The sequence below is a fragment of the Pygoscelis adeliae genome, unplaced genomic scaffold (genome assembly GCF_000699105.1).
Source record: "Pygoscelis adeliae isolate BGI_AS28 unplaced genomic scaffold, ASM69910v1 Scaffold16, whole genome shotgun sequence".
NCBI classification, from domain to species: domain Eukaryota; kingdom Metazoa; phylum Chordata; class Aves; order Sphenisciformes; family Spheniscidae; genus Pygoscelis; species Pygoscelis adeliae.
The window spans coordinates 7496331-7512102 of record NW_008825162.1 but is presented as its reverse complement, the minus strand read 5'-3'; the positions used below and the strand labels follow the sequence as shown (position 1 = coordinate 7512102).

At 37.7% G+C, this 15772-nt stretch overlaps 1 protein-coding gene across 2 annotated transcripts in view; it reads left to right on the top strand.

Moving 5' to 3' along the window:
* The window catches only part of KIF16B (kinesin family member 16B), a 129303-nt gene that overhangs the window by 4282 nt on the left and 109249 nt on the right, over positions 1-15772 (top strand). For both annotated transcript variants that reach the window (XM_009328728.1, XM_009328727.1), the window contains exons 3-10: positions 209-322; positions 4840-4956; positions 9188-9285; positions 9790-9899; positions 10528-10670; positions 12061-12229; positions 12396-12527; positions 15366-15541. In XM_009328728.1, the coding sequence (XP_009327003.1) occupies positions 209-322; positions 4840-4956; positions 9188-9285; positions 9790-9899; positions 10528-10670; positions 12061-12229; positions 12396-12527; positions 15366-15541 (1059 nt within the window). The remainder of the gene's footprint in view (positions 1-208; positions 323-4839; positions 4957-9187; positions 9286-9789; positions 9900-10527; positions 10671-12060; positions 12230-12395; positions 12528-15365; positions 15542-15772) is intronic.

Here is a 15772-nt window from a genome sequence, read left to right as displayed (position 1 = left end):
GCTGTCTTGTAACGTGACACTCTTCAGCAAGGATAGTATCTGTTGCTAATTTTTTCACTGTTGTTAGAATAATAGACTAACCTGTCGTCATAAATTTCTAAATGTGTATAGCCTTATGTTAAATTTGCATTCTGATTAGTTATTGTAAAATGTTTTTGATTACTTCATCAGGATGTATTGTACCAGATCTTTTTTTTTTTTTAAATAGGTACCAGAGGGTGGTACTGGAGACACAGGACGAGAAAGAACTAAGACATTTACCTATGATTTCTCCTATTTCTCAGCAGACAGTAAAAGTCCCAGCTTTGTTTGTCAAGAAACGGTAGGATTTCTGAATGTTAATAAACGATTTTTTTTTTCCTTTCCCTTTTCTTTGACTTGAAAGCATTCTTTGAAACTTCTTTGCATTGAAAGTGCTTCTTGTGTAATTTAGAAATTTCCTAGGTACCTGAGAATTTGAATTTTGTTTTGTTTTCTTTTAACTTATCTAACGTTAAGTGCTGTGTTTTCTAATACAACAGGCTACATGCCTTCTTTCTAGTTCTCTTGTCTGATTTGTCTTGTAAGGTCAAGTTAGAAAACTTCTCTGAGCACTGAATTTGTTTTTGAAAAGCTTTTTTGAAAAAATCACTTTTGAGAAACAATCACGTATCTTTAATTCACTTAGACAGAAACATTCTTCTTACCTGGTTGAAGTGGGCATTTTTTTTGTCCAAAAATCTTGGTACGCGTTGAAGAAGATTCTTCTTTGTCCTCCTTTGAGTATTCAGCTTAGGAAAGGACAAAACTGCCTTTCTTCCTGCACACTCAGAATAGAAAATCAAACTCAGAGCTATAGGCATTATTTAGATGAACAGATAGACCCTCCCTGACCTCGCATTTCACGTGAACACTGAACCTTTTTGCTATTTCACATTCCCAAATAAATTTATTGAGTAAAATCAAAGTGTTTTGTGATAGTTATCTTCTCTTTTGGTTTTGTGGAACTTGGGATGCTGTAGGCTGAAAGTGCCAGTGTTTCTTTCCCCTTAAAATAGTGCAAGAGTTTGCTGAATATACTGTAAGCCACTTGGATACATACCTCTTTGGTATGTGCCTCATCTATTCTGCAACCCCCAAAATCGGGGATATTGGTATGGCTGATCCTAGGGCATCCAGGTATTTACAAGACGGGTAGATGAGGTGCTTAGGGACATGGTTTAGTGGGCATGGTGGTGTTGGGTTGATGGTTGGACTCGATGATCTTGGAGGTCTCTTCCAACCTTAATGATTCTATGATTCTATGATTCTAAAAAGCCTTGGAATTAAAACTAATAAGAAGAAACAGTAAGTTGAAGCCAATTTTAAATATTTACAAGACGGACAAGCTTTGCCATTATATATAACGACTATAATTGTTTGATAGGGAATTTATACTTGAAATTTCTATTTAACCATCAGTGTAAGTGGTAGGTCCTTTTTTTTTCTGAAAGCTTCTTTCTTTATTTCACTCAGTTATTAGTGAGTGTTTAATCCAAACATTTGATCATGTATATTCTTAAACTTCCTGGATTGTTATTTCATGATGACATTCTTTTAAGTAATACAGTTTTTGCTATGTTCTCTGAAATATCAAGAAGTATACATTTATTTGGGTGTTGATATAGAAATACCCTAGTTACTTTAGCACTGTGGCAAATTCCATAAGTAGTGTATTTGAGCGCAACGATTGGAACACTAGTTTCTAGTGGATGTTTTTAAGCAGGCGGTTCAGGCCATATGGCTTTACTAGAACTTTAGCAAATGCTTTAAATTGAGCATGCAGAGAGTTATTTACTTATTTTAATTAAAGCAGCTTTGATCATGTATTTTTCTGCTGCGATTCTAACTGAAGCTTGAGTTTTTTGGTTGTGGTTCTGCAGACACAACAAATGATTGCCTTAAGTTTGCTCATACAAATCGATTAGGGTCTCAGTTTAATATTACTTAGTTTTTTGAAAATGCATATAATTCTCAGTGATAACTGATTACCATATTCTGGGTTCTTCCTGATATAGATGAGTACATCTCCATAAAACAGTATTAATGAGGTATCAAGGCATATTTGGAAAAGTCTGCAAAACGTACTATAAAAGTAGTTACAGAAATTCTTCTTAAGCACCGGTTGTGGCTTAGGTTTATGGATATTTAATTCTTGGATCCTTTAGGTAGCTGTTTCTTTACCTGACTTTAGATACTTCTAGAAAGCTATGGACAAGACCTCATTAGAAGAATCCCAGGAAGGGAGTCCATTGTGTTGTTAGGCTGTTGCTGTTGCAATGCAGGTTTTTTCCAGAATCTGAATGTGCTGTGAAATAATGAAGTTAATTCCTCTTAAAACAGCCATTTGTGAAGGAAACGTGAATTAATAAAATGGATATCCAGGTTGTATCCTGTGTTGATGTCCAATTTCCACATATAAGTGATAAATTAAGTTTTCTTTATTTTAAGTTGCCTGTGTTTCAGAGCAGGTCAGGTTGAGGCAAGATCAGCATAACTTGCCTGTGTCAGGAGTTTATAGAACAACAAATATATTAAAATGCCCATATAGGGATCTCTGCAGCAGCCTTGAGCAATGATTTTTTTTTTTTTTTTTTAAAGCTGTGAGCTTTATGGTTCATAGTAATAGCATGCTAACAATAAATCCTAAACATGGCTTAGATGTCCACGTTCAATATTCTGCTATTACAGTGTGTCCCACAACCCCAGACTGCCTCCTTCATCCTTACTGGCAAGAATGCTAACTTCTCTTGCTCAGCCACAAAAATATTGTTGTCCCTGTGTCAAGTGCTGTTTTAATTACAATGTGTGCAGCACATTGAAAATAAAAGGAGTTTTCAAACCATGGGAGTGCAATTTCTAAACAAATGCTGCACAAGCTATTGTTTTGCTTGTGTTATTAATTTCTTATTTAATTGGAAGACTTTGTAGTTAAGCTCTTATCAAGTTGCTGCAGAATTTCCAGTTTACTGCACCCGTGGTATAGAAGGGCGTCTTTCATTCACATTCATCTTGCCATGGAATAAAATTGATCTTGATTGTTGGTAATGCAGTTGCCTAGTGCACTTTGTTCAGGATTGTTATATTTTTCCTTTTGAAAGGCAGAAAAATAATAAACGGAAGTCTGTCTAATACTACATGCCCCATTAGTATGCCTTGTAGATGCAAAATATGCTGTAGTGTTCAAAAATTAGAGCGGGAGTGGCAATTTACCATCAAGCTACTTAGTTTGTATGCATGGAAGAGAAACAAATAGAGTTTTGATGAGTTTACTGCCCTTTTGTGACAAACCAGTGTCCCAGTTGTTTGGTTCTGACAAAGTCCCATCCTAACGATATCTTGTCTTCTAACCTGTATGTTAAGCCTCTGTGTTCAGACAACACTGACTGTAACTCTCTATCCTATGTACAACCTCAAATCACTTTGCAAGGTATACACAAATTTTTAAAAGAGAAAATGCAGTCAAGACAATAGTGCGTAAAGACTTAGTCCAGATGGTGAGGTAAAAACTTGGCCAGAGAGAAAGGGAAAAGAGGGGAAAAAATCAAGGAGCAGTTACTCAGGAGGGAGAATTCAACTAAGATGCTCCTTTTCAAATGACAAACGAAAGGGAAATTGTGCTTTGGCTGATCTTGATACTCTTCCTCTTTGAGAAGCATAACAGATTACAGCATTGTAACTCCTTTGCTCGAGGGAAGGTCAAATTAAGTATTCCAAAGGCATGCTTGCAACTGAGCATTAATTATTAAAGAAATTACCCGGCACTCCTCCCTTATAGCAGTGGCATGATTATGCTGTGTGTGTGTGTGCGCGCCATTCGCTATTAATAACAACTTGTACACCTTGGTTAATTTAAATCACACATACTACAGACTAGTAGCCAAATTATGTGAAGCATCTATGAGATTTTTGAAAATCATGTTTGGATTGGGAGACCCAGATTAATAGTTTCATTGAGAGAGCAGCTGCACCAGTGGGCCAGTGGGGGTATGGATGGAAATGAGGGGTAATGATAATGAAAGGTCAGAAACCTGGGGGGGGATACTGGAGGTGGTACTGCAGAGAAAGGTGATGAAGGCATCTGCTGAGAGCTGAACTTACTGGGTGAGAACAGACCCCCGTATTATGGGATGCGGAGGGAGGGATCATTACCAGTTTCAGAGGTAAATGTTGAGGGCAAAAGAGAAGGGGCTAGCTGAGGAAAGAGGGTCACTTACCATATAGAAAACGTGTTTCTGTGTTTGCCAGCCTAAGAAGTATTGGTAGGTAAAAGCCAGTTAGGGAGGAAATAGGGAGAAAATGGTCCATTTTCTTACACTTGGTTAAAACAAAAAAGCAAAACCAACCAAACAAAACCTTCCAAAAACACAAACCAAGAAACTGACAGAATCATGGAAACATTTCCTTTTGAGAAGGGGCTGGATGTTTGCAAAACATGGAGAGTTGGCAAAGATACAGAAAGTGAGTAGGTATTAACAATAAGAAAAAGTGAATGAAGTATCTGAGATGAGCTGAAGGAAATTGGAGCTATAGAAAGAAGGGAGTGGTGGGGTTTTTTTGTACTTCTGCACATCTAGTAGATCTCTGACAGAAAAAGAAGTAGGAAATACACTGTTGCAGTGCTGTAAACTAAATAGGCAGTAAAATTTAGTATTTTATTTGAAGTACTTATTTCCTGTCCTATAGTAAATATCATTGGTTGATGCCAATAGCTTATATTGTGGTAGTTTATTGTTTAATATTTGCCATGCTGGACTGATGACTGTTGACAACTTTTTCCCCCAAGCTTCTGTTGTCTTAAAAAACTTTCTTTGTTTTTAGGTTTTCAAAAATCTTGGTACAGATGTGCTTAAATCTGCTTTTGAAGGTTATAATGCTTGTGTTTTTGCATATGGACAGACCGGATCTGGGAAGTCCTACACCATGATGGGAAACGCGGTATGTTGTATTTTGCAAATGTGCCTTTTTTATTCTGTAGCAATGCATTGAAATCATACTATTGCAAGAGCATGTTTTTATGGAATTATTATTGTCTGTATGCTACTGACCCCCCCATGTATCGTATCTTCTAGTAGTAATCAGAGGTTTTAGAAGCTGTTTCTTTTATAGGTAGATATTTACAGTCGGAAGAAGTGTCTTTAAGTGATACTCTGTTATGCTGGACAAAAAGCAATAATTTTTGTTCAGTAACAAAAGCAAAAATTTCATGTTACCCCTGATTTTCTATGCCCAACTCAAGACAAAAAAGAAGATAACTGGTTTTGAGAGCATGAATTATGAGCTCTTTCTGAAGAGATCTGTTTTTTAGCCCTCTTTTGAAGGGTCAGAAGATTAAAATAGGTCCTTGACCCCTGTTTAGAGAAGGCTATCAAGTGAGGAGTAGAAACTGGGGATGAGAGTTGCCAAATGCAAGTTTCAGCAAACCATTGTGAGATGATACAGTAACTTTAATTTTAAGGGTTAAGTCCTGTTGAGCACTGCAGTGAAGACCCTAGAAGAGGAAAGTATGGTAGGCGGGGCATTTGACAGTTTGTGAGTGAAGGACAGGAGTAGTTTCTTGCAGTTGCTTCCATGGCTGCCCAAGGACAGAAAGAACCCACTGAACTGTTGAGAGAGAGAGTCCCTTTAAAAGGGCCAACTGATGAAGCCTGTTTGCAAGGCAATCTCTACAGGTTTCCTTCTTCTTTAATTCTTGGGGAAAAAAAATACAGCTTGTCTTCTCCCAGCAGAATTGAAAAGGGGAATATTGCCACTTGTCCTTCCTTAGATAGATTACTCTTTTGAAATGTAGTAGGATTGGCCACTTTGCACCTCCTTTAGCTTGAGAGAGTAAATTAGCTGTAAATCTTTTTCTTTCAGTTGTCACAGAATAAGTAGCTTTATATTTAACTTCAATATAGTAAGCAGAATAGACTTTTGTAACCAGAAAAGATCTTATGACCTAGATGTGGATTTCTATTTCAGAAATTTATAAAAGTGACATTTTTATGAGACTGCCTCGCTATATGTAATGACCGTAATCATCAAGACATTTTGCAAATGAATAGGTGCTGAAGTTTGTTTGACACTGCTCAATAATAAAGGTCTAATCTTCTTGCCATGATACATAAATACTTTAATCTGGCTTTGTACAGAGCATGTATAAAATATACTCAGCCGCCAAGTTAAATGCTTGAAAACTGATGGCCCTGTCAGAGAGACTACAGTGCTATAAGAAAATTTGAATTGGAAATAAATATTCTTTTTTCTGTACTTCTCCGTAAAAAGTATGAGTTCTATTCTCATTTTGCTTTCAATATCTCCTGTTCTTGACTCTGGAAGGCTTTTTCTGCAATACTGTGTGCAGCAATCATTTCAAGAAATACGTGGACCAGTTAGAATAAGTCTTGAGCAGAGATGCTGAAATGATCAGAGATCTGTAAGATACAATCTATTAGGAAAGTCAGACTTGTGTACGCAGAGAAGGGAAGACTCTGGAGGAACAAAAGTCTTCCAAGACATGAAAGGCTGCTGCAGAAAGGAAGGGAATAATTTGTTCCCTATGTCCCAGGTAGATGGGTAAGAAACAGTACATTTGAATTGCAATAAGGAGTTTTCTTGTTACATAGCACAGAAGGAAAACAGGTTTTAATGAGAAAATTCAGCTCTGGAGTGAACTACCTGTTTTGGTTCTACGGATTTACATGACTGAAAACTCTGTAACCCAGAAAAAACCTGTCAAAGATGTAGTTGATCCTGCCCTGGAGCTGTAGAGAGTGAAAAGGGAGAAAATGTTTAAATATAGTTTCTAATAAAGAGTGTACATTCTGTAAGATGTATATTTTACTGATGAAATATGCTGGGAACTGTGTGTTCTTCCTTTCTCATCACTATATGGCTATAGTTGAAGTTACTCAATCAGAACTGATATTTCCTATTTTAAAACTCTCTTTGTAGTTGCTAAATTATGTCAGACACTAATGACTTGCCTAAAACTTTGATGGATCTTTCATGTTTTTTCCTTAAGCATTAATTAAAACTGTTCAGGTGTTTCCAAGCATGAGATGAAAGAAAAGTCTTACTTTTTCCTCTTCCCTTGTTTAAAAAAAAAAAAAAAAGTGTAGAGGAAATTCCAACACTGAACTCTGAAACTTTATCTGGAGTAGAGATGGATACATATTGGGAAAGATTGCTCCTCTGTTATCAAAGGCAACTGTCTCAAAAAAAAGCCTGATTAAGCTGCAAGTTTGTCCCTTTATCTAGGTTTGTTTTTTTTTTTTTAACCAAGGTGCAATCAGGTGAAGGGCTAGGTATGATAGATGGGGAGAATAGATTATTATTTCAAAGAATGAAGCCTGGTTTGAGAAGGACAGAGAGGCTCTGATTAAGAGGAGGAAGAAGCTGGAAAAGGGCCAAGTGGAGGGACAGAATATGATTTAAAAAAAGAGACTGGATGATGAATAGGGAATTATATTTAGGCAAAGGAAATAGGAAGAGGAACTCAGAGTTGGCACCTGGAAGAAGATTGCTGGGACAGAGGATGCAACGGGAAGCTGAAGAATGAGGACAGCAGGGACCAGCATAGGAGCAGACTGGAGCGGGCTTGGGCAAAAAGGGTCAGATTTTATGTGGGGGTCTGAGTAGAAGGGAAATCTTTGCCTGTGGAGCACTTGCCCTGCTAGAGTCTGGTGCAGAGTAGTCCGCTGTTTTCCTGCTGCCAGATATCTGTAGAATCCCACTAGGCAAACTCGCTTGGGTGTCTAGAGTGTCTGGGCTATGCTCACATTGGATGTTCGGTCTGGTGTGTCCCAAGTTGCCTCCTGCTTAATTACAAGGCCCCTAACTCTAAGCAAGAACATTTCTTGCCTCAGCGGTGCACAGAATTAGAATTAGTCCATCGCATCAAATCTCTTGCGCATTTTTGGACTGGAGGCAAATTGTAGCTGACAGACTGTTTTGTAAGCTACTTCTGAGTTTGCAGCTCTGAGCCCAAAGCTCATCTGTATGTATATGTCCTCTCCCTTTATTCCTGGGAGCCACGTTCACTCATTTCAGCTCTGAAGGAGTGTTAGCTGCTGTTTTCCTGAAGTGGTGGGGAGGAGGTGTGTGGTCGTCTACCTAATCAGACTCAGTGGGAATGGGGCAGCTGGGAGCAAGCAGCCCTTGGCAGCTGAGACCAGAGCTGCACGGCACTCTCCTGCTCCTCTCTGCTGCTGGGGATAACCCTGGCTTCACCTTACCGCCTCACTGCTTGGCTGGAAAGGAGTCTCCCTGGAGCAACGGGAAGAGGAGAGCTGCATGCTAAGTCTCTGGAAATCTCAGCGGTGTTAGCTGCTGCCTCGCAGTCTGACACGTGTTTGACATCAGTGGTGGAGCAGCCGCCTTACTGGGATGAGGCTCAATTCTCAAGTGCCAGCTTAACTGAGAAGATGACATCCTGCTGCTGCTGGCTGCTGTGTTAGCTGAAGTGACAAGGACCCTGTAATGGATAGTTGCAACCCTGCTAGTAAACCACGTAGTCTGTAGGGCTCTGTGAGAAGGAATGTGTTTTTTCAGTTTGCTTTATTAAACCAACCGAGCATTTTATGCATAAAAAACTAACTGCGGAGTCGAGCATTCAGAAGTCAAATATCAAATTTAATTTGGCTGCATTATGGGATACAGTGAATGTAGTTTTAATTTTGTTATTGCATGCTAACTTATCCAGAGGACCTGCTGCATCTTTCAAGACTGGAAGGACTGAGCTGGGGATTGGGGCTTTGAATGAGAATGGCTCATGGATGCATGTACGTGGCTCTCGTCCCATTCTCTGCAGATGTTGCCAAGTCCATAGTGAAATGAGGTAGAAGGAGAAGGTAGAAAAGATAGTATTGAGATAAGGCGGTTCATATGTTGCTCTGGGCAGCCAGTTTCCTTCTTAAGCGGTTGGGGTTCTTTGAGCTGAGTGAGAGGGGTAAAATGTATCCTAATAGCAAAGAATTGCAGGTAGTGTATACGTTCCAATACACACAGGAGGATTAACGTGGCAAGGTGACTGCAGGTAAAGGGCAAGAGAGCGTTTGCTGAAAAGTTTTCATTTTTCCCCTTTTCTGGATGTTGGAACTCTTAACTAGTGATCTTGGGGTTTATTTTTCAAAATATATTGCGCATGCATATATAGCCTTGGAAATAAGAATTGTTGTTGTTGCAGGGTGATGCAGGCTTAATACCTCGAATTTGTGAAGGATTATTCAGCAAAATAAGCGAAAAAACAAAGCGGAATGAGGCATCCTTTCGAACAGAAGTCAGGTGGGTCTCGGTGTGTTAATAGTTTGCTGGTTATCAAACTTGTTTCAATTACAACCGCCCTGTTTCACTTATTATCTCTGAGAAAAGTGTGTGTTTTTCAAATAACTTTCCATGCTTGGCCTCAGTCCTATAATTGATTTTTGTTGGCAGTCGTAGTCAAAATGCGCAATACTCCTAACTTCAATCCAACAGCTGTGCATTTTGCTTTATTTAAATGATAGTGAAAATGCCTTTGCTACTAGACAGCATCTTCGTTATTTTTTACCCTTTATTTCAGGCTGACGTTAGGAGCTCTTGATCTTGCTAATGTCTGCTTCCTTTCTACTTCTTGCTTTTTTGGCTTTTTTCCTTATGATACAAGTACGCTTTAGTCATTACTGTCTTAAGACAACTTTGGATCCATTTGCTTCTCCAGGCATCTTGCTTTCAAACAGTGTTAACATGGCTTTCGTTTTTTTAAAGACTCTTGAATAAATCAGTGGTTTTCTAATCTTGTTCTTTCAGTTATCTGGAAATTTATAATGAACGTGTGAGAGATCTTCTCAGACGGAAGTCATCAAAAACTAATAATTTACGAATACGAGAACATCCAAAAGAAGGGCCATATGTTGAGGGTAAAAACACTTTCAGTGTTTTGCACTGGATATTTTATTACCTTTATATATTTTAAAATGTCATGTCTAATTGTATAGGGCGTTTTTATCTTTTAAAATATAAATGATGATGGATACAGTGCTTTCCTTTGATATAAAATCATTAAAGGAGAATAGCCTTTTATTTTGTATACCCACTCGCTTTCCCAATTCTAAGATTATTATCCATATACAGTTTTTATCTGTAAATTTATAACACATTTTTAAATAATGTTAAGAGATGCAATTGGTTTTAAGAAATTGTTGACTATAATTTATAAATCTTTAATGTTTAGATGGAAAGAACCTATTAGGATCTAATTGTCTTAATCTGTCCTCTACCAGGGAAGGTTCATGTCTCTTGAGGGATTATGCTTAAGTTATTGCACTAAATACTTTAGTAAGATTGCGTATTTTTTCTTAATTTACTGTAAATGTGCAAGTTCTCCATTGTTCACATGAGGCCTCATTCCTTTCCTTAAGCGATAAACAAGTATGACAATAAACACTAATTGCAGCAATACTTTGCAGTAGTGAGGGTAATTTGAATTTTTTGTAAAGAAAATCAAGTGCACGTATGAGCATACTGTAACACTCTGCTTTTCTTTAGATTTGTCTAAACATTTAGTGCAAAATTATACTGATGTAGAGGAACTTATGGATGCAGGAAATATAAATAGAACGACGGCTGCAACAGGAATGAATGATGTCAGTAGCAGGTCGCACGCCATTTTTACGATCAACTTCACTCAGGTAACAAATAAAAACAAACCCCCGTCTTAATATGTGTTTACATTTGATAATTCATGTGATAAGTAAAAAACAAGATTGTCAAATAAGTAAGTATGGGTAGATAAAGACTATGTTGTTGTATTGTGATAGGGAAAGTTAAAAGTGTGAAAATACTGTTTTGAGAATTATAAATATGTTTATCAGTGATTATAATCTTTAAAATCTACAGTGCAATGTGATTACTTAAAATGATATTTAATAAATTTTGAGGAGAGAATTATTGGGAGTCCAGGCTGAATAACAGTGACCAGTGCTGGCGTGTTTCACAATGCTGCTGTGACCGGAGGAGCATATTGGGTGAGGAGCATATTGTGTGAGATTTCAGCCAGAGCTGGACATGGACTACCTTTTGCGCTCTGATGTTATCCGAGGTTTATGAAAAAACCTGTCTCCATGGCCCAAATCGTAGAGTGTAGAAATGTTTTCTGAGTGTTTTCTTGCTGACTCTTCATCTGTTACTATTGGAAACTTATTTATATTCCTTGATTTACTGATGGAATATGGAGAGATTTAACACGTTTTCTGAGAGCATAGCGATCTTCTTGTTTATATGTAGTAAACTCCTTTACTAATGAGTCCTGCTCTTCACCTTTATTTTTGGGGGGCTTTTTAGACAGTCCATGGACAACCTGCTAGATGAAGAGAAGGTAGCATAGAGGTGGTTCACTCTCCTGACAGAACTTTGCATGTCTCCCCCCAAAAGCGTGCGCACACAAAATCCTGTGCACCAGCTGTTCACTAATGATGAATTGCTCATTGCAAAGCTTTCAGAAGAGGATGAGAGGCAGGCAGCAAAAGGGTTTGTTCTACTGTTGTACTGTAAAAGTAGAAGAAAGTTTGAAACAGGGCAATCTGAGTTGATTTATATGAATTAAGGTAAAAATTGGGAGGAAGCCTCAGTTAAAATCATAGAATAAAATTGTAATTGCTACAATTTTAGCAATTGAACTTGGAGGCAGGGGGAGAAATTGAGTGTAAATGTGTCTGTGTATGCCATAACTTGGTGAAAGCTAAATATAATATAAATGTTGAAAGCTTAATAAAATGAATGCAACACATGTTCGTTCTGCATCATGTAAATACCAATTCACGGTTGTCAGTGTATGTACCTAAGTGACTAGAAAGTTGCAAATACTACAATTTAAAGAAGTAACTACTTGCATGCGAGTTATGCAGCAATTCATGATCAAATGCCTTTCTGTGGCACCTCTAATACACCTGTTTTCTGAAGGTCAGCTATTGTAAACAAGTTAAATTCAATTATGACATGAAAAGGCCACTAAGTTGGATTCAGTAAAATTTCAGCATTTTGGAGCTTAACATACTTTACTTTGGTTTTTTTTTCCTGTAGGCTAAATTTGATTCTGAAATGCCTTGTGAAACTGTTAGCAAGATTCATTTGGTGGATCTTGCTGGAAGTGAGAGAGCAGATGCCACCGGTGCCACAGGGGTTAGATTAAAGGAAGGAGGGAATATTAACAAATCTCTAGTTACTCTGGGAAATGTAATTTCTGCCTTAGGTAAGTCTCTGGTTTTTGTGCTTGTCTGTTCTGGTTTTTTTTTCTTTTTTAGTCATTAAATACCTTTCTGTTTGTTTACTTACACAAATAGTGGCCTAGCGCATACCATTTTTGAAAATGAATGAAAATACATAATTGCTTTATTTTTTCTACCTCCACATCACAGCTGATTTATCTCAGGATGCAACAAATCCTCTTTCAAAGAAGAAACAAGTTTTTGTGCCTTACAGGGACTCTGTGTTGACTTGGCTGTTGAAAGATAGCCTTGGAGGAAACTCTAAAACTATAATGATTGCCAGTAAGTGTTTTTAAATTACTTTTTTGCATCCTGAACAGTTCACGCTTAATAGGAGTGGCTGTAAATATTTAGATTCCAGATGCTTTCTTAAGGCAGAATGTTGTTTACACATATTAATGATTTATTTCTTTCTGAGTTTTCTAGTAACACTCTGTCTTTACCTACACACTGCAGAACATCTCCTCCAGCAGCAGAACGATATAGGGTCTCATTGCGTATATGGGGACAGTCTAGTTGTTTAGCAATGTCATGAACAATAGCAGGTATGCCTCCTGAATTTGAAAGCTTTATTTTCATCTGCAGATTATTTATTTAGGCGCATATATCACTGGCTGAGTATTTGGTCGCAAATGTAACAAGGCATCCAGATTGTGTATGTACAGTTGTTAGACATTTGTTTGCATAAGTAAGGATCATCCAAATGAATGTGCCTAATTGCTTGCATTTGCTCTGACATCTACCTCACTGCTGTATTTCTTTGACACATGCACAGTGTAATGATGAGCCCATCTGACCAGTTAAACTTCAAGTAATAGTTCCTGTTTATTCTTGGACTTTATCTAAGTCTTGTACTTCTCTCCCCTTACGCCTCTCTTACCCAGGTTGCAGACTTTGATCCTGACTTTTTAAAAAAAAAAAAAAAAATCCAGTTTTGTGCATCTAGTCAATACTGATGTGTGAATCAGTTTGCTTTTCCATAACTGTGTTGTTTTTGTTGCATTAGTAGCAGAAACAACCTGGTCTCTTGACATTCAGTGGGTAAGACTGTAATTTATATTTAACCTACTTTTTGAATGCACACAGCGTTTTAACTTTTTGTCTAAATTTAATTATTTATGATCAGTCATCTTGCAAACTTTTCTTACAGTTTCCTTCTTACCTGTAGGAAGCTCTGTAAAGATCACTTGGTTTAAAAACATGCCTATGGCATATGTATTGCACGTTTTTCAACAAATTGGAACAGGAATTCCATTCCCAAAAAACCCCAAGTGAAGCCAGGAGGATGTTTAAGGAGAGGGGAGGATTTTGAATGTTGGAGATGTAAGGTGTGAAGAGAAGAGCAGCTCTGAAATTTCTCTCACTCTTCCCTAACTGATGCAGCCCTCTCGTGGAATGGTGGGAGAGCAGAATCGAGGCAATGAAATGCATTGGATCAAATTCTGGTTCTTCAATTGCCTTGTTACAGTCAAATTCTCTGGATAGCAGTTTCTTTGTTGCGTGAATTTGGGGATGTTTTTGGAATCCATGCCACTTTGTGTCCTCAGGGTGATCATAGTAGTACCAAAAGAGGATCTTGGAGCAGACTGTTTTGTTTTTCTGGTTGTTTGAGTAACAGTGTGCTGGCATCTTTCTTCTTGATGCTTTATTTCAGTTACATGGATAAGTAACTTGGTTTTTGGGTTGTGTGGTGGTGGTGTGGTTTTTTTTTTTTTTTTTGACAGAGGGATTGGGAAGAGAAGTTTTAGAAACACAGTGAGCTTTCAGTGTCTATAGTAAGGATTACAGTGCCCAGCTGCTTTTTCAGCTACTTCTCCATCTATTAATGATGCTTCTGCTAGGCAGAGCCCTGATGGTTGATCTTTCCTCCAACAGTAACTCTACTGGTGATGTGGCTGAATTGCCTAAAAGGGCCTGACAAGCTGTCTGGATACATTTGGCCTGCCTTTTCTGTAACTAAACACACACAAAAAAAAAAGCAGAAATATCATCTCAAACTGTAGGAAAGGCTCTTCTAAAAATACATCCAATTCTGATTTGTCATATTTCTGTAACATATTGTAGCATCCTTCCAGAAAGAGAATAATTGAGTAGTGGAGAAGAGACAGTAGATAAAGTAGGGAGATGATACTGTGAGCTAGGGGAAGTATAGTCTGTTGCCAAGTGCATCTCCCCTAATTCAAGGAGTCTCTACCACAAAAAGAATATTTATTACTGTTGAGAGAATGAGGAAGGGCAGAATATTTAGGTTACTTGATTATTTTTTCAGGTGTTTTCATTGTCTGATTCCCTGGGTCTCTTGTTCAGTTTGATTATTCGGATTTCTGGTCCCTCCTCACTTCTGCATGGTGTTCTCTTCTGTGTTTTTGCTCATCTATTTGGATGCAGTAATTATCTTTTTAATTAGGAACATCTTGTATATTGTTAGGAAAATTAAGTGAAGGATAGCATTAGCACTTTCATTTAAATTCCGTTGTTTTTCCTGGTTAAGTTGTCTGTAAAAATAATACTGGTTTCTCGTGATGCATCAGATAGTTAACAGTTCTGTGTGCTGCCAGATGCCTGCAGCTCAGCAGAACAGCTAGGTTTGTAAATTATAGAAGCTCTTCTCCTGTTTTGCTTTTCATGTCTGCTTTTTGTTTGAATGCTGTTTAATTTCCCTTCAAAACTTGGACTGAACCTACTGTGTTTTTACCTGGCATGACTTTTCCACTCAATGATTACATTGATACTTCCAAAATACTCACTGTGTTTCCCACTGTTCTTGTAAAAAAAAAAAAAGGGGGGGGGGGGGGCAAGAAAGCCTGCGAGGTATTCATATAAGACATTTATGCTTACCAGAGAAATGTAAATGTTAAGCAGATTGACAGCAAGATTTCTTTATGACGCTTGATTGTTGGACCTGATTATTCTAATACGGTGTTTACTTAAGCAAAGTTACAGTGACATGAAAGCAGTAGAGCTAGGTGAAGAACTGGAACAAATTGTAGCCATACTGGTTAATCATATATTTCTGTCTCTTCAGCCACATTAAGTTTATCTGACTTTTAAAATATGAACTAACTTTACTAAATGAAACATATGGTGCTGGATAAACTGTTTCTGATTTCATCTCCTTAGCTATTTCACCTGCTGATGTCAATTATGGAGAAACTTTAAGTACACTTCGCTATGCAAATAGAGCCAAAAACATCATCAACAAGCCTACTATTAATGAGGATCCTAATGTCAAACTGATCCGTGAGCTGAGAGCTGAAATAGCCCGATTAAAAGCCCTGCTTGCTCAAGGGAATCAGGTTAGCTTTACTTGAAATTTATGTGTAATTTTTCTTGAGTTATAACATCTATTTCTAGAATGTAATGAGATAATTATCTTTCATTATATTGATTTGAGTAAACAAGCTCTGTGAGGCTATGAATGAATATTATTTGCCTGATTGAATCAGTTTCCATATGGCCAATAGATTGCCTCTTTTAACATAAGGGGGGAAAAATTGTCATCCCAAAGCTTTTAGCTTTCTCTTAAT